At 40.7% G+C, this 13726-nt stretch overlaps 1 protein-coding gene across 1 annotated transcript in view; it reads left to right on the plus strand.

Annotated features, from left to right (window-relative positions):
- LOC124786712 (protein KIAA0100) overlaps positions 1–13726 on the plus strand; it is a 329777-nt gene that overhangs the window by 217578 nt on the left and 98473 nt on the right. The window contains exons 23-24 of the mRNA XM_047254285.1: positions 1103–1323; positions 1902–2044. Of these exons, the coding sequence (XP_047110241.1) occupies positions 1103–1323; positions 1902–2044 (364 nt within the window). The remainder of the gene's footprint in view (positions 1–1102; positions 1324–1901; positions 2045–13726) is intronic.

Genomic DNA, 13726 nt, shown 5'->3' on the forward strand with positions numbered 1-13726 from the left:
GGAATATTGTCTACTCCGGGGGCCTTGTTTCGACTCAGGTCTTTCAGTGCTCTGTCAAACTCTTCACGCAGTATCATATCTCCCATTTCATCTTCATCTACATCCTCTTCCATTTCCATAATATTGTCCTCAAGTACATCGCCCTTGTATAGACCCTCTATATACTCCTTCCACCTTTCTGCTTTCCCTTCTTTGCTTAGAACTGGGTTTCCATCTGAGCTCTTGATATTCATACAAGTTGTTCTCTTATCTCCAAAGGTCTCTTTAATTTTCCTGTAGGCGGTATCTATCTTACCCCTAGTGAGATAGCCCTCTACATCCTTACATTTGTCCTCTAGCCATCCCTGTTTAGCCATTTTGCACTTCTTGTCGATCTCATTTTTGAGACGTTTGTATTCCTTTTTGCCTGTTTCACTTACTGCATTTTTATATTTTCTCCTTTCATCAATTAAATTCAATATTTCTTCTGTTACCCAAGGATTTCTACTAGCCCTCGTCTTTTTACCTACTTGATCCTCTGCTGCCTTCACTACTTCATCCCTCAAAGCTACCCATTCTTCTTCTACTGTATTTATTTCCCCCATTCCTGTCAATTGCTCCCTTATGCTCTCCCTGAATCTCTGTACAACCTCTGGTTCTTTTAGATTATCCAGGTCCCATCTCCTTAAATTCCCACCTTTTTGCAGTTTCTTCAGTTTTAATCTACAGGTCATAACCAATAGATTGTGGTCAGAGTCCACATCTGCCCCTGGAAATGTCTTACAATTTAAAACCTGGTTCCTAAATCTCTGTCTTACCATTATATAATCTATCTGAAACCTTTTAGTATCTCCAGGGTTCTTCCATGTATACAACCTTCTTTCATGATTCTTAAACCAAGTGTTAGTTATGATTATGTTGTGCTCTGTGCAAAATTCGACCAGGCAGCTTCCTCTTTCATTTACAGACATAATAACACAAATTTTTGTTAAAAATCACGAAAAAATTAATTCCAGTGCTAATGGGTTAATATCCATGTTGATTATGAGTAATTTTAAGCACAACAATCCACTGCAATATTTTTGTTGTACCTTGGACTCCATAAAAATGTTTTGTGTTACAGGTGGTTTGAAAATCTGAAGTTAATTCTATCAGGAGTTACAAGACCTACAAGACGAGGAGCAGTGTTTAAGAACTTGAGGCCGAGAAAAATTCCTTTGAGTCGTCATTATCGAAAAGTCCATCTTCTTCTTGGACTTCATAAGTTCCAGGTCTCATACTGGATGTCATTTGCCATGCAGAGAGGTTTCGAGCTATTAGGAGGCCGCATAGCTTCAAGTTCAGGTGTGCATTTTTATGACTTGGGTCACTGTGGGAAGCAGCCTGGTCATAATTAGTATCAGCAAATGGAACGTACAAAATAATATATGTGCAAAAAGGCATCCATTTAATTTTACACATTGTCCTGTTATGTGTTGCAGTTAGTTAACATCTTATTATACAAGTCCAAAGACACGAACTATATTGTGAAATATGAAGGGAGAAATTATTGGTAAGTCCCCGAGCAATTCTCCCACAAAAGTGCCTATATTGTCTTTGGCAGCACTAAGCTTCCAAACTGTACTGTGATGAGGTTAACTCTTTTGGAGTTAAACAAAACAAAAATGTGTAAATTAATTTGATGTAAGGAAAAAGCTACACATACACACTCTTGATCCATAGCAAAAGACAGTGTTATTTGCCCTTGTTTTGCATCTCCAGATGGAAGTATTCAATTCAAAACCAATGCATTAATTGCTCATTACTTTATCTCTGAAATAAAATGCTCCACTACAATTGTACTGGACGTGTTTTTTTTCACTGGCACATAGGGAAATGTGATTTGAAATACATCTTTAAAAATTATTTGTTGCCAATTACAGAACACATACTAAACCTTGTACCAATAGATGATGGATTGAAACATCGGCCAAGAGCAGAATGGTCCATTATGTACATGAATTGTGAGGTTAATGATGCAGAAATATGGCTGAAAAGTGCACTGCAGTCAGAACCAGGGAAAGAGGTAAGAATAAATAATTTATGCCATTGCATTGTCAACTACTATGTTATAATGATCTTTCAAAATCATACTGTTATAATGTCTGGATCCAGCTTTGCTGTCACCACCATCATTATAATCATCATCATCAATAATCTTGTACAATTTCCAACCCTAGCCTGGGTCTATTTGGAACATAAGCCTTGCCATATAGTCCTGTTTTCCCATCATCTTACTGTGCTAACTCTTGTCTAGTCCTTGCCTATTTTCTTCAACATACTCCTCCATGCCTTTCAGTCGTCTATCCCTTTGCCTTTGCCTTCGTCTTGGTCATTTCCTTCACATCTCCATTTGATGTACTTTCTCGGGAACCTCTTGCATTCCTCTCTTTAAGTTCCCATACCATCTTAGCATTGATGTTTCTATTTTGCTCTGCAGGGCTTCCTCTTTCAATATTTCCATTATCTTTTCGTTCCTTGTCCAGCCTCCCCTTGTTACTCCTATCCTACTATTGAGGAATTTCATTTCATCTGCTTGTAATCTGCTTACATGTCCTTTCTTCATTACCCAAGTTTCAGATGCATAAATCAGTACTGTGATGTAGGAGCTTCTACATATTACTTCTTTATTTTTTAATGTGATGTCCTTGTCGCAAACCAAGCTCCTAAAACTTCATAGAAATACTTCTGCCTGCTTTACATGTTCACTGATCTGTCTCACATTTCTTCCATTTTTCTCTATCATGTTTTCCAAGTACTTGACACTTTCCACCTTCTTCAACTGTTCAGCTCTAATCCTTATTCAACTAGTTGATCTATCTTTCTTTCTACTTGTAAATAGTATCTCACATATGTGTACATCAACATTCATTCCATAGTGTCCCACAATTTCTTCCCAAGTTTTGTATCCCTCCTGGGAGGCGGTGCGTGGATAAGGAACAGGAACAGGAAAAGGTACTAATATCTCGGTACTGCTGATGCAATTAAGGCACCTTTACTAGCGGATAACATATGCAAACATATTACATAACTTGCATGGTGGTGTCCTGGCTGTCTGCACCTGATCAAATGGGGTGAAGCAGTCGCGGAGCTCGCAGACCTTGACAGCACCAGCTAGAGGGTGCTGTCATCGGTGTCTCTTGTAGTGCCAACCTAGCAGAGTGGACCTACGTTGCGGCATCGTAGCTATCGATACCACCCCGAGCATCCAGCTGTTACTAAATGTCATCCTCACTATTTTCCCGGATCCTCAAGTCATCCACGAACACCATTGCTTTAATCATGTTTTTTCTGCCATCTTAATTGGTATCTCATCCGAGACCAAAATGAAGAGGAGAGATGACAATGCTCTGCCCTGTTTCACACCCGTTTTTTCTGGAACCAATCCGTCCTTTCATTTCCCACTTTTACACACCTCAGGCTTCCACAGTACATCTTCTCCACTCCTTTTGTTGACTCTTTTTCCACTTTCTTCTTTTTTACTGCTTCCTAGACCTTTCTTCTACAGACACTATCAAATACCTTTTCTGTATTGAGAAAGGCTATCGTAAGGTCTTCCCCTAATTCATAGTGGTGCTCCTGTAGCTCCTCACTGCATATATGAGGTCAACAGCTGATCTTGCAGGTCTGAAGCCATGCTATTACCCTCTCAATTTGTTATCAATCCTCGTTCAGATTCTGCTCTCAAAGATCTTTTGATATACCTTGGCACAGTGTGGTATCAGTGTGACGTTTCTACAATCCTCCCTACTCCCTTTCTTGAATATAGGGACAATTAGTGCCCTCTTCAAAAGCTTTTGGAGCGTCCTTCTCATTCCACACCACTTCATCACAAGATATAGCTGCTGTTTCCCAACCTCCCCTCTGCTTTTACCATTTTGACACTTACTTTGTCCACACCTGTTGCTGTTCATCCTGTCCAGTGCGATTTCCATTTCTTTTCATGTCAGCCCCCACCCCTTGCTGCCCTCCACTAGAGTTTACTTCTGCCTGCTTTAGTCTATTGTCCTCATCTCGAACTCCTTACAGATATAGCAAGTGCTCAAAGTACTCCTTCCACACTGTCTCCATTGTCTCTTTGTTATTAATGTCTTTCCCACTTTTATCTATCATTATTTCACCCTTCCTCAAAGCTCTCCTCTTACTTTTGACCATTCCAAATAGTACTTCTTACTCTCTGCCATCTTCCTCCATCATCTTTGTCCATTCTTCTATCCACTTTCTTCTCTCCTCAGCCACTGTCTTATGTGCTTCGTTCTTTTTCTTATATTCCTTTCTCGCTAATTCGATTCTTTCTTGGAACCACAGTCTGGAGGTCTTCTTCTTCCTTTCCACTACCTCCTTGACTCTTTCATTCCACCGTAGTGTCTCCTTCCACCGTTTTCTGCCACTTGTCCTTCCCCATATGGCTACTGTATCAGTTTTCTTGTATTCCTGTAAATTGTTTCTTGTTGCTATCAGTAACTGAATGACAGAATCAGCCAGCCATTTGTACATCTTAGTTCTTAGCTCCATAATGAACTGCAAATGATATGAAAAAAGATAAGGTCTACATTAAAAGAGAGGAGGAGGATCAAGTTCTGTACTATATTAACATTATCATTGACAGAAATCATGTTTACAGAGGTTGTGGCTTCAACATTAAGAGACACCCGCACACAATGTTCACCTGAACTCAATGCCCTGGATTTCTTCCTCTGGGGAGAAGCATGTTTATATTGCTCCGCTGATGAATGCCATAGAATTGGTAGTGTGTGTCCATGCTGCTCTTGTAACTGTAGACACAACTGCATTATGAGCTCAGAGAAGAGTGGTCCACTGATTTGCTAAATGTTTGGAAATGCAGAGAGGTCACTTTGACCATCTGTTAGTAGGCAACATATGTCACTTTGGAAGTATGTTTATAAAATTTTAAGCACATTGCTGATGTATTACATCTGGCCACTCATACTGAATGTAGTCTGTATTTTTAACGTCTCAACATTGATATTTTTTGGGGTTATTTTTGTCCTTTGAAAAGTAATTTTAATTTAACTGATTATTACTTTTCATGAATATATCTGACTAATAATTAGTTATAATATTGATGATTCTGACAATGAAAATAATTTAGTGTAAATGTAACAATTCACCCAACAGTAGAGATGTTGAATCATCTACACACACACACACACACACACACACACACACACACACACACACACACACACACTACTGAATCCAGGGAGATTGTGCAAGGACAACTCCCATGTACATAGTTCAGAAGAGCTAGTAATGAGAGGAAGGATCCTGACGACACTGATTATGAAGCAGCCATTGATATCTAGCATGTTGTGCTCAGCAGCCTGTTCCACCATTGAGTGCTTAACTCTGCCCTTGGCCACTATTTGGCATTGATCATTCATTTGGGTGTACAAGTCATTGGTGGTCATGCCTGCTGAGGATGCTTTTCATAAATTGCATCAGACTTGGTATATGGCATGGCTGCTTTCACATGTGACCCTGCTTCTGGTATGGTAGGATAAGCCAGTGACAGGAGTTGAGTAGAATGTTGGTTGGGTGAATTGGACATATCTTGCACCTGGATCTTCCACCGGTATGTGACCCATGTGGCAATGAGTTGGGAGTGTGCATGGCATATGGATTACCAGGATATTGTGTAGTTTGGAGAGTGATTGAATACCATGAGAGGAGGAGTTGGAAGGACAGGGTAACATATTTCTCATTTATAGACACAATGGTCCATAGTGTTGGTGAATGATATGGCTCAGTTGTTCCAGTCTGGGATGGTATTGACTATGGGGGTGCTGATTTGCAGCTAGTTCTTGGGTGTGGTGGGTGGATTAGGTGTGCGTGTAAGGATATGGCATGGGAAATCTGTCTGCTGACTAGGTTTGGAGGATAGTACCTGTGTGTTAAGAAGTTAGTGAGAACTTCAGTGTAATAGGCAAGGGAATTCGTGTCACTTCAGATGTGCCATCCTTTGGAATGGAAGCAATGACACCTATCAAAATTGCAAGTACTGTTGATCGTTAGTGAACTTGATAGGGAGAGAAGTATGGATGAAGTCATCAGAGAGACTGAGGTCAAAGGCAGCATGTTGGGCTGATGAAGAACAGGTGAAGTGAATGGGAGAGATGATGTTGAGGCTGTTGAGGAATGAGGTTAGGATTTCTTTGCCCTGGGTCCAAATCATGAGCACATCATCAGGAAGGTTTGGTATTTTGGGAGGCTAGGAATGTTTACTCTAGATGGCTCCGAAACAGAGTGGCATTGGAGAGTGTCGTTTGGGTGCCAATGGCTGTTCCACAGATTTGTATCTCCCCCACACAAAGGAGAAATAGTTATGTGTGAGGATGTAATTAATTACAGGTATGAGTAATGAGCTTTTGGGTTTGGAGTTGAAAGGATGTTGTGAGAGGTAGTGCTTGATAGTAGAAATGCCGTGGGCAAGGGGGATGCTGATTTATAGGCAGATGGCATCAACAGTGATGAACAGGTATCCAGATGGTTAATGGGATGGAGATTATTGAGACATGGTAAAAGACATTGTTCACATCTTTAATGTGATTGGCTAGGCTGTGGCCAATTGGTTTGAGGTGCTGGCCAACAAGTGAAGAGAATTTTTCAGTGGGAGCACAGCAATCCATTGCAATGCGGCATCCAAAATTGTTGGGTTCATGGGCTTTGGGAAGCATATAGAAAATGTGTGTGAGAGTTCATTGGCATGAGGTGGGAGATGGATTCAGGGGAAAGGTGTGTAGATGGGCTTTAGGGACAGGATCACTATGGCATGGTTTAGTTGGGGTAGTCAGAGAGTTGGCAGATGCCTTCTCAAAGGTAATTGATGTGATTCATAAAAAAAGTCATGGAGCCTTTGTGTGTAGGGACGATGATCAGATCATGGCCTGTCTTCAGGTTGAATGTGATTGTTTTTTCTACAATTGAGAGATTTGTGCTCATGGGAAGGGAGTATGGGAACGACTGTGAGGCCAAGTTGAAGCTTATGAATTCCTGGAAGGTAACCTGGGAATGGTGAGGTGGGAGAGGAGGAGAGTCACAGTTGGATAGTGGTATGAACTGGAAGAGACAGCATGCATTGTTGTGATTAGGTTGGCATTGCTTGAAGGGATTGATAGCAAAAAAGGGAGAAAGTTTTTCCACTCCTAGGGTTGAGAGCCCAGCATGATTGGACATGCTTGTGGATGTGAAAGTGAAGCCATTGAATGGGACAGATATTTCTGTATGATTGAGGTTTCAGGTGGATGGGTTGACAGTAGTTTATGGTATGGGACTTGTTGGATGTTGGGAGAGAGTTTTGGGGAATGATTGTTATGTGCACTGTTAAGAAATACTGTAATTGTAGGATATTTATGTTTTCAGGAACAGTGTGTACTGCTGTATTATTGGCAGGACAAAATTAGTAAACAAAAATAAATAAATAAGTACCCAGAATCGAACTCTCCACCTCGGGTATTTTAACATAATACTCTATACACTTCCATACTGTATTGGATGAAAATATTTATCATACTTAGGATTACAGTGTTGCCAAATTAGTATTCTTTGACATACATTTTGTACCAAAATATACACTGGACAAAATTTTACTTCAGTCATTTTTATACTGCAAGTGTTCACCCCCGATAGCTGAGTGGTCAGCGCGGCGGTCTGTGACACCGAGGGGCCCAGGTTCGATTCCCGGCTGGGTCGGAGATTATCTCCACTCAGGGACTAGGTGTTGTGTAGTCCTGATTATCATTTCATCATCACCAGTGGAAGGCAATGGGAAACCACCACTGGACTCACTTCCCTAGATGCTCATGCGGTGGGCCTCTCTGACGAGGCTTTCCCTATGTTTTACTGCAAGTAGGCAAGGAATGACATTTGCCGTACACTGTTAATGCATTTCTGGTGCCATCTTCTAAGTAGTAAAGTCCAGTTATGCCCTCAGTTCATATGCCATACCATACACTCACTCATTTTGGGTGTGATAGTCTCTCTGTAATTATTCAAGGATTTTTTTTACTCAAATATTGCAGTTTTGCTTGTTCATGAAGCCATTCAACAGAAAGTTTATCTTATGAGTAAGCATTATTTTCTTGATGAAACTTGTCCATTCGTCATTTCACAAGCACCCAATATGCAAATGATTAATGCTTTTTGTGGCTATGTGGTTGCAGTTTTTGTGTCACTTGGATTTTTTAGGCCCAAAGTGGAGATCTTCTTTCAGAGTTCGTTGCATGTTGGTTCTGGGAATATCCCATTATTATGAATGTCAGCAAATAGATTTCAATGTAATTTCAGCAGCATTGCAACTCATGATGTTTTCTGCAGAATGACTAACTTGAGGATGACCCGGAGGTTAAATATCGAGAAACAAACATGTCTCCCAAATTCATCATTCAGTCTTATCACAATTGATTTATTTAGTGTGCCATAGTGAACAAACATTCCACTGAGTTTTTTAACAGTTTCTACTTAGTGTTGACCAGATTTGTAAGAAGTTTTCACCTTGACAACAGAAATGGCGGTCATTTCAAAAGGTATGTTCTATATGGAACACTCTTTACAACGCAAAATCAATCACATCTGTTGAACTTCATGTTCCATTGTACAATGAGTACACTTTGAGTGTTAGTTTTGTTAACATATTCACCCATCCTACTTCGTACACCACACACAAAAACACACACACACACACACACACACACACACACACACACACACACACACACAACTAACTACGCTTCATTTACATTATTCAGAATTTCGCGCATATTTGATATTTTCGTCCTACCCTTCCAATAAGTCAAAAACACAGTAGATGCGATAAATGAGTTTATTGAAAAAGTTACTTCATCACTAGGTAGGAAAGCTAAGGTCGCATGATATTCTGTAGTCTTACAAAAGCATTCAACTCAGTAAACCATGCCCTGATTGTTTTCAGACTCAACAGGTATGGAATACGGGATATTGCTTTGAAATGGTTTGAATCATATCTCTTGGAGAGGAAACACAGGGTAGTAATCATATCAAATGGAGTAGATTACTTCTCAGAGTGGAAAACTGTATCACAAGGTGTTCCTCAAGGCTGAATCCTTGGACCAATTTTATTCCTGTTCTATGTGAATGACTTGCCTCTCCATATAAATACTCATTTAACTTTGTTTACAGATGATACTTCTGCCCTAATTGACAACGAAAATTCTGACAATAGACGACAGTGTTTCATGAATACGTTAACTAACTTGGAGACATGGTTCAGTCAAAATGGCTGAAGTCCAAATATTTCAAAAATCCACATAATGAAACCAAACATTCAAAAACTGAAGAAATCTGTATCACTCACAACAAACAAACATTGAAGAACTTGACTCAGTCAGGTTCCTAGGAATAAACTTAGACAGAACTTTGAGTTGGAATTCTCATATAGAATATCAAGCAAATAAATTAAACAGCCTTGCATTTGCAATGGAAATTTTAGCCCATGCCACTGATATGGCCACCAGGAAAATAGCATACTACAGCTACTTTGAATCTGTTACTCAATATGGCATAATTTTCTGGGGAAACTAGGGAAATGTTACACAAATTTTAAAGTTGCAAAAAAGAATCATTCGCAACATGTGCTCTGCACAGCAAAGGGCATCATGTCGACCATTATTTAAAGACCTAAAAATATTTACTGTCCCCTCTTTATACATCTGTGAGCTGGTTCCTTTCCTACACAGCAGAGCTGATCTATTCAGAGTGCATCTATTAAAAAAAGACACACATTTTGAACACTCATACAACACAAAACATAAAGAAAACTTTATGCTCACCTCTCATCACTCAAAACTGCATGCTCAGATTCCTCAGTATATAGCCATGAAAATTCACAACACAATAAAAGGGTGTGACATAATGAATATGAAGATAAATATTTTAAAAAGCTAGTTCATGATTTTCTAATTGAATGATACTACTACTCAATGGAAGATTTCATGAAGGATGAAGTGATACTTTGAGCTGGATCCCTAAAATGGAATAAAAATTTATGATAGGTATAGTAGATGTAAATACTGTAAATTTGACAAATTTTAAGTAAGTAAATTCTCCACAAAGTATTATTGTAAGTGTGACAAAATTTCAAATAAGCTAATTGTAACCTTGACATGTCTCCCGTACATCAGACATATATGTTCTGAAATTGTGTACGTTATGAAATGAATAAAACACATTTCACATTTCAGTGGGAGAAAGAGCTAGGAAGCAGAGGGTTTGGGGTTTGGGATGGGTAACTAGTGTCTTAGATGGAGGCTGCAGGTGTGCAAAATAGGAATGAAGACAGGAGAGGTGGCAAGTGCATGGGATAGGCATGTTGATGCATGGGTAATGGATCCACTGAAGTGCAGCACACAATGAAGGTGACATGAATTGGAAAGGGGTGACAGGACAGTGTTGGGTAGAAGATGGGGAACAGTGGGTTAGCAGAGGTTGAGACCAGGAGGATTGCAGAAGTGAAGGAGTGTGGCAAACATAACTCCCATCTGTGTATTTCAGAAAAGCTGGTGTTGGAGGGGAGGATACAGATGGGATGGGTTGAGAAGTAGCCATTGAAATGGAACATGTTGTGCGACTGGATGATTAATTTTGTTCTCAGCCACACTTTGGCAGTGGCCTCCATTCTGATGAACAACTGGTTGGTGGTCATCTTATATATATTATAAATGTGAAAGTTTATGTGTGTATTACTGTTTGTTATTCTTTCAGGCATAAATGGCTGGACAGATTTGGATGACATTTGGCATGGAGATAGCTTAAACCCTGATTTAACATGTAGTCTACCTTACATATACCTACCTATTAAAGAGATGAGGTTGCAGGTGAAAGAGAAATGTAACCTACAATATGCAAATACCAATACTTCATTCCTCCAATATATGAGAATGAGAGCACTTACTGACTTGCAACAAATTTTACTCATAATTTCAAACCATTATCAAACTTTTTCTCACTGACATACCATACAAAATGATGAAAGCAGAAATGTTTATTGCTTACTGCATTTTCCCTGTTCATGCAGTAAAACTGCCACATGGAGCAGGATGTCCTACTAAGTCTGTTCGCAACACATTTTGCAGACAGCATCCACATATGCTGCGGAATGTACATAGAAAAATATATCATTTTATGACTTGTAGTTCATGAGGTATGACATCATAAACAGTGAGATATGTGAAAAACTGGTGCGTCGTGCATGATGTTTTAATTTATTACTTCTTTAATACTAACTCAATTTGCAGACAGTACACATACCTGTAAAATTATGTAGTTGTACGGCATAGAGGTTAGGAGGTACAATATCATAAACATTAAGCAGCATGAAAATGAAACTGCTGGGCAAAATTCCCTATAGATAAAGCTGAAATATGTGTATAGATACGTGTTACATATGTTAAATACATGTTAATATATTTGACATTTGTATACACGGGCAAAGTCACTGGTAAAGAGTTTAACCTGAACCCCTGGAACAATTTCAAGCAAATTTGGTACATATTTTAGTTATGATGTGGAAAGAAATACTGTAGGGGTAAGAACCACCACCATGCTGTTGGGATGGCAACATGGAGAGAGAAGGGCCGTGGGGAAAGATATGCAGACAGAGAGGGAAAAGGAAGTGATGGTCAGAGACATGGGAAGGAGGAGCTGGACAGTGAAATGAAAGAGGAGGAAATGGACATAGGGAGGAGAAGATGAACAGCAAGAGGGGGCAGGAGGAGATGAACAGGAAGAGGGGGGAGGAGGAAGGGATGGATCGAGAGAAGGGCCAGAGGAGATGGAGGGGTAGTGAGAGAGTGGGAGTTGGTGGACATGAATGGAAAGAGTTGGTGATTAGGTGGAGGAGATGTGCAGAGCGGATGGGGGGGGGGGGGGGGGGGAGGGGGGGGAGTTGGGACTAAAAGAAGATTGGAGCACATACATGCCTGGGCATTCCTTAAAAGTAACTGTTTAACAGTGGGTAGCACTGCGGGGTGCAGCTAGTGGTTGAATAAAAGGCTGTGCAGCCATGGCAGCACAGCTAGTGTATAACATAGTTGCTTTCACAGATGACATGTGATAACCCTGCAACAGGAGTGGAGGTGAATGTGCTGGGTGGACAGGGGATGGAGAAGAGTGCTATGTAAGTTGACTGGATGACAGAATTAGGAGGAGTAGGAAGGATCTTAGGTAGGATGTCCCCCATTTCTTGGCATGATGGTAGATGATCAAAGCCCTGGTGGTACCACACAATATGCTGTGCATAAATTGCACCAGACCTTGTATATGGCGTAGCTGCTTTCGCAGGTAGCCCTGCCTCTGATAGGGTAGGATAAGTCTGTGACAGGACTGGAGAATGATGCTGGGTGAGTGAATTCCATAGATCTTGCATCTGGATCTTCCACAGGAATATGACTTGTGGCAATGGGTTGAGAGGATCCATGGAATAGGGACAGACCAGGATATTGTGTAATTTGGTGGGTGAAGACATACCATGAGAGGAGTTGTGAGAACTGAGCAAGAAGTTTCTCATTTATAGACACTATGGTCCATAGCCCTGATGGATGATAAGGTTCAGTTGCCCCAGTCTGGGGTGATATTGGGTGACAAGGACGGCATTCTTTTGCTACTGGCTATTAAGGGTGTGGGTGGATTAGGGATATGTGAATATATGGCATGGGAAACCTTGTAGATATGCTATCCTCTGGTGGCCAGGCTTGTGGCAGGTATTTTTTTTTTTTTTGTGTGTGTGTGTGTGTGTGTGTGTGTGTGTGTGTGTGTGTGTGTGTGTGTGTGTGTGTGTGTGTGTATAGAAGGGGTGGCATCTGTCAAAATGGAGCTACTATTGCTGGTTAGTTGGTTTACTAGGGACAGAAGTGTGGATGGATCCATTGGAGTGGTGAAGGTCAGTGACCAGGAGGGTGGCATATTGGATTGTGGAGGACGAAGGAAGCAGATGGGAGAGGAAGGTGTTTCGAGGTTGTGTAGAAGGTTGCCCTGTGGATGTCTATGTTTGTGCTATGGACTCTTTTGTGTACCTTGTCGTGAAAGGAGAAATAGTTGTGTGTGAAGCTGTAGTTACTAAGGTGTATGAGGGATGACATGGTGGATTAGGAGTTGGAGGACATTGGGAGAGGTAGTGTTCAATTGCGACAAGGTTCATGGACATGAAGGATGGCATTTGCAGTGATATCATCATCCACCCAATTGACACAGCTTCCTCGTCCATCTGTATGCCACCCCCATGTCCAATCCTTAGCCACAGGGGTCCTATCCTTGTGAAAGATCCAGGTGGAAGACCTACCCAAACCACAATCACTACACAGCATTTTATGTGGGGTTTGACCACAACCAGCTGTCCACCAGAATGAATGGCCACTGCCAAACTCTCAAGAAGAACAAAATAAACCATCCAGTGACACAACAAGCCGCTGTGCACAACATGCTCAATTTCACAGGCTGCTTCTCTGCCCACCCCATCTGGATCTTTCCTTCCAACACCAGGTTTTCTGAACTAGGTAGATGAAAGTTATCCTCACAATATATTGTTTGTTCCAACAGCCCTTCTGCTATCACCTTCCACTGACTGAATGTTGCCACATTCTCTGACAGTTTCCTCCAACTCTGTCTTGTCACTTCTTCCCAATTCACATCTTTGTATCATTTTCATTGTTCAGTG

Source organism: Schistocerca piceifrons, chromosome 1 (genome assembly GCF_021461385.2).
Source record: "Schistocerca piceifrons isolate TAMUIC-IGC-003096 chromosome 1, iqSchPice1.1, whole genome shotgun sequence".
Taxonomy (NCBI): Eukaryota; Metazoa; Arthropoda; class Insecta; order Orthoptera; family Acrididae; genus Schistocerca; species Schistocerca piceifrons.